This window comes from Fonticula alba (genome assembly GCF_000388065.1).
Source record: "Fonticula alba strain ATCC 38817 unplaced genomic scaffold supercont2.7, whole genome shotgun sequence".
NCBI lineage: Eukaryota > Rotosphaerida > Fonticulaceae > Fonticula > Fonticula alba.
The window spans coordinates 423,695-425,528 of record NW_009242977.1 but is presented as its reverse complement, the minus strand read 5'-3'; the positions used below and the strand labels follow the sequence as shown (position 1 = coordinate 425,528).

Genomic DNA, 1,834 nt, shown 5'->3' with positions numbered 1-1,834 from the left:
GGGAGGAGAAGATGCGGAGACCTCCATAGAGAAGAGGGAGAGGGAGAGAGGTGGGGGTGGCAGGGCACGGAGAAGGAAGGTACACCACCGGGGGCAATGGGGGCGCGGCTGAGATCTCTCGGCCCGCGTGCGCTTGTGCTCGCCAAGATCGCGCCCTGGCGCTCATGGCCTCGCCACTCCGGGTGGGTAGGTGTGAATGTGTGTGTCTCTGGGTCCTCGCCCCGGGCGGGCCTGCATCTCCCTCGCGCTCTTGCTCTCGACACCACACACAGTCCCCACATCCACGAATCGCCGCGCCGATAGGCCACATGGCGGGTGGCCCCCCCGCGCCCCCGAGACCTCGCCTCTCACTAGAAGCGAAGGGCGAGGGGAGGGAGGGAGAGGCCGGGCCTCAAAGAAAGAAAGGCACCGCTCTCACTCGCACAAGGATGATGATCACCGGGCGCCGCCGCGGTAGAAGGCATTCAGCTGCTCCAGGATGACGAAGGTGAGAACCGTGTGCGGGCCGAGGCGCATGAAGTACGGCGTGAAGCCCTTCCACAGGCCGAGCGGCCCCTCCGACCGGACGACCGACCGGATGACGTCGAACGCGCCGCGGAACTCGGCGCGGCCGTCCGGACCGATGGTCATGTTCTGGAGCTTGGTCTTGGTGATGTCGATCGGCAGCGAGGCGGCCGTGGCCACGAGCCCGGACAGGAGGGACGCCGTCACATGCAGTGGCAGGCCATCCAGGTGCAGCGGCCCGAGGCCGAGCACCTGCTTGAACTGCGAGTAGGTGGCCAGCTGGGCGGCATTCAGGACGACCGCGCGGCCGACCGTCGGCCCGGCGCCACGCCACAGCGTCAGGACACCCTCCTCGCGGACCACCCGCACCAGGGCATCGAAGACATTGCGGTAGCCCCGGCGCTCGGCCACCGGCGCCCGGCCGTCGGCCATCATGCGGACCATGGCCACTTCGGCCGGTGTCCCGACGATGGCGCCCACGGCGCCGGCCACCATGCCGCAGAAGGCCCGCGTGGCGAAGGAGGGTTTGCTGTTCTCGGTGGTGAAGGCCTCCTCGAGGACGGCGTACACCCCGAGACGGGTGGTGGTGTAGGTGGCCTGGCGGAGAAGGCCGGCGGAGAGGCTGTGGGGCGGGGCGGGAGGTCAGGAGGCCGGTGCCGGACAGCAGGTGGCGCAAGGGCACAAAGGGGGGGGGGGGGGGGAAGGGGCCGGCAGCCGGCTCGTACCCGTTGTACATGCCGAGCAGGCCGTCGGCCTTGGCGATGGCCGAGATCGCCTGGAAGGTGCCGATCTTCGGCGCGCCGGGGGTGGACGCGGCCAGCTGCATGCGCGTCTTAATCAGGTCCATGGGCTGGACGAAGCAGGTGGCACCCATGCCGGCCAGGCCGCCCATGACGAATTTTGACAGGTTGGAATTTTGGGCCGGCGCCATGGTGGCAGCGGCGGCCGGGGTGGCAGCGGCGGCCGGGCCGGTCGGGGCGGTGGTGGCCCCGCCCGCAGGGAACACAACCGACACCGGCGCCGCCTCGGCCGATGAGAAGACCCCGAGGCCGGAGGGTGGCGATGAGACCACCGGCTGGACGGCCGACGAGGAGAGGGAGGTGATCGGCCCCAGCGAGGAGCCGCTTGAGTGGGGAGTGGCCGTGGGGCCGGAACTTAACGATTCTTCTGAGGTCATGGCTGCCGGGAGGAGAGGGGGGAGGGGGGGGGGGAGACTGGCAGACGGGCACGAAGGAGGGGAGGGGCGGAGCATCGGTCAGACGAGTCGGGCGAGTCAGATGTACATGTGCTTGTGCGCGCGGGCAAGCAGAGGGACTGCGGGGCGTACGAA

The 1,834-nt window shown here is 69.7% G+C and overlaps 1 protein-coding gene across 1 annotated transcript; it reads right to left on the bottom strand.

Annotated features, from left to right (window-relative positions):
* Positions 1-1,698, bottom strand: H696_04286 (hypothetical protein). Its single transcript, XM_009498163.1, has 2 exons — positions 1,230-1,698; positions 1-1,126 (listed from the first exon to the last, which is right to left on the bottom strand). Exons 1-2 carry the CDS (start codon positions 1,679-1,681, stop codon positions 436-438), a joined length of 1,143 nt encoding a protein of 380 aa, XP_009496438.1. The 5' UTR covers positions 1,682-1,698; the 3' UTR covers positions 1-435.
* Positions 1,699-1,834: the final 136 nt, after the last annotated feature.

Bases quoted from the DNA above. Each gene is read 5' to 3' on its own strand.
- H696_04286 (XM_009498163.1), bottom strand. From the start codon at position 1,681: ATGACCTCAGAAGAATCGTTAAGTTCCGGCCCCACGGCCACTCCCCAC. The intron at 1,127-1,229 runs GTACGAGCCGGC...CCCGCCCCACAG, and splicing joins CTGCTCGGCATGTACAACGG to CCTCTCCGCCGGCCTTCTCC.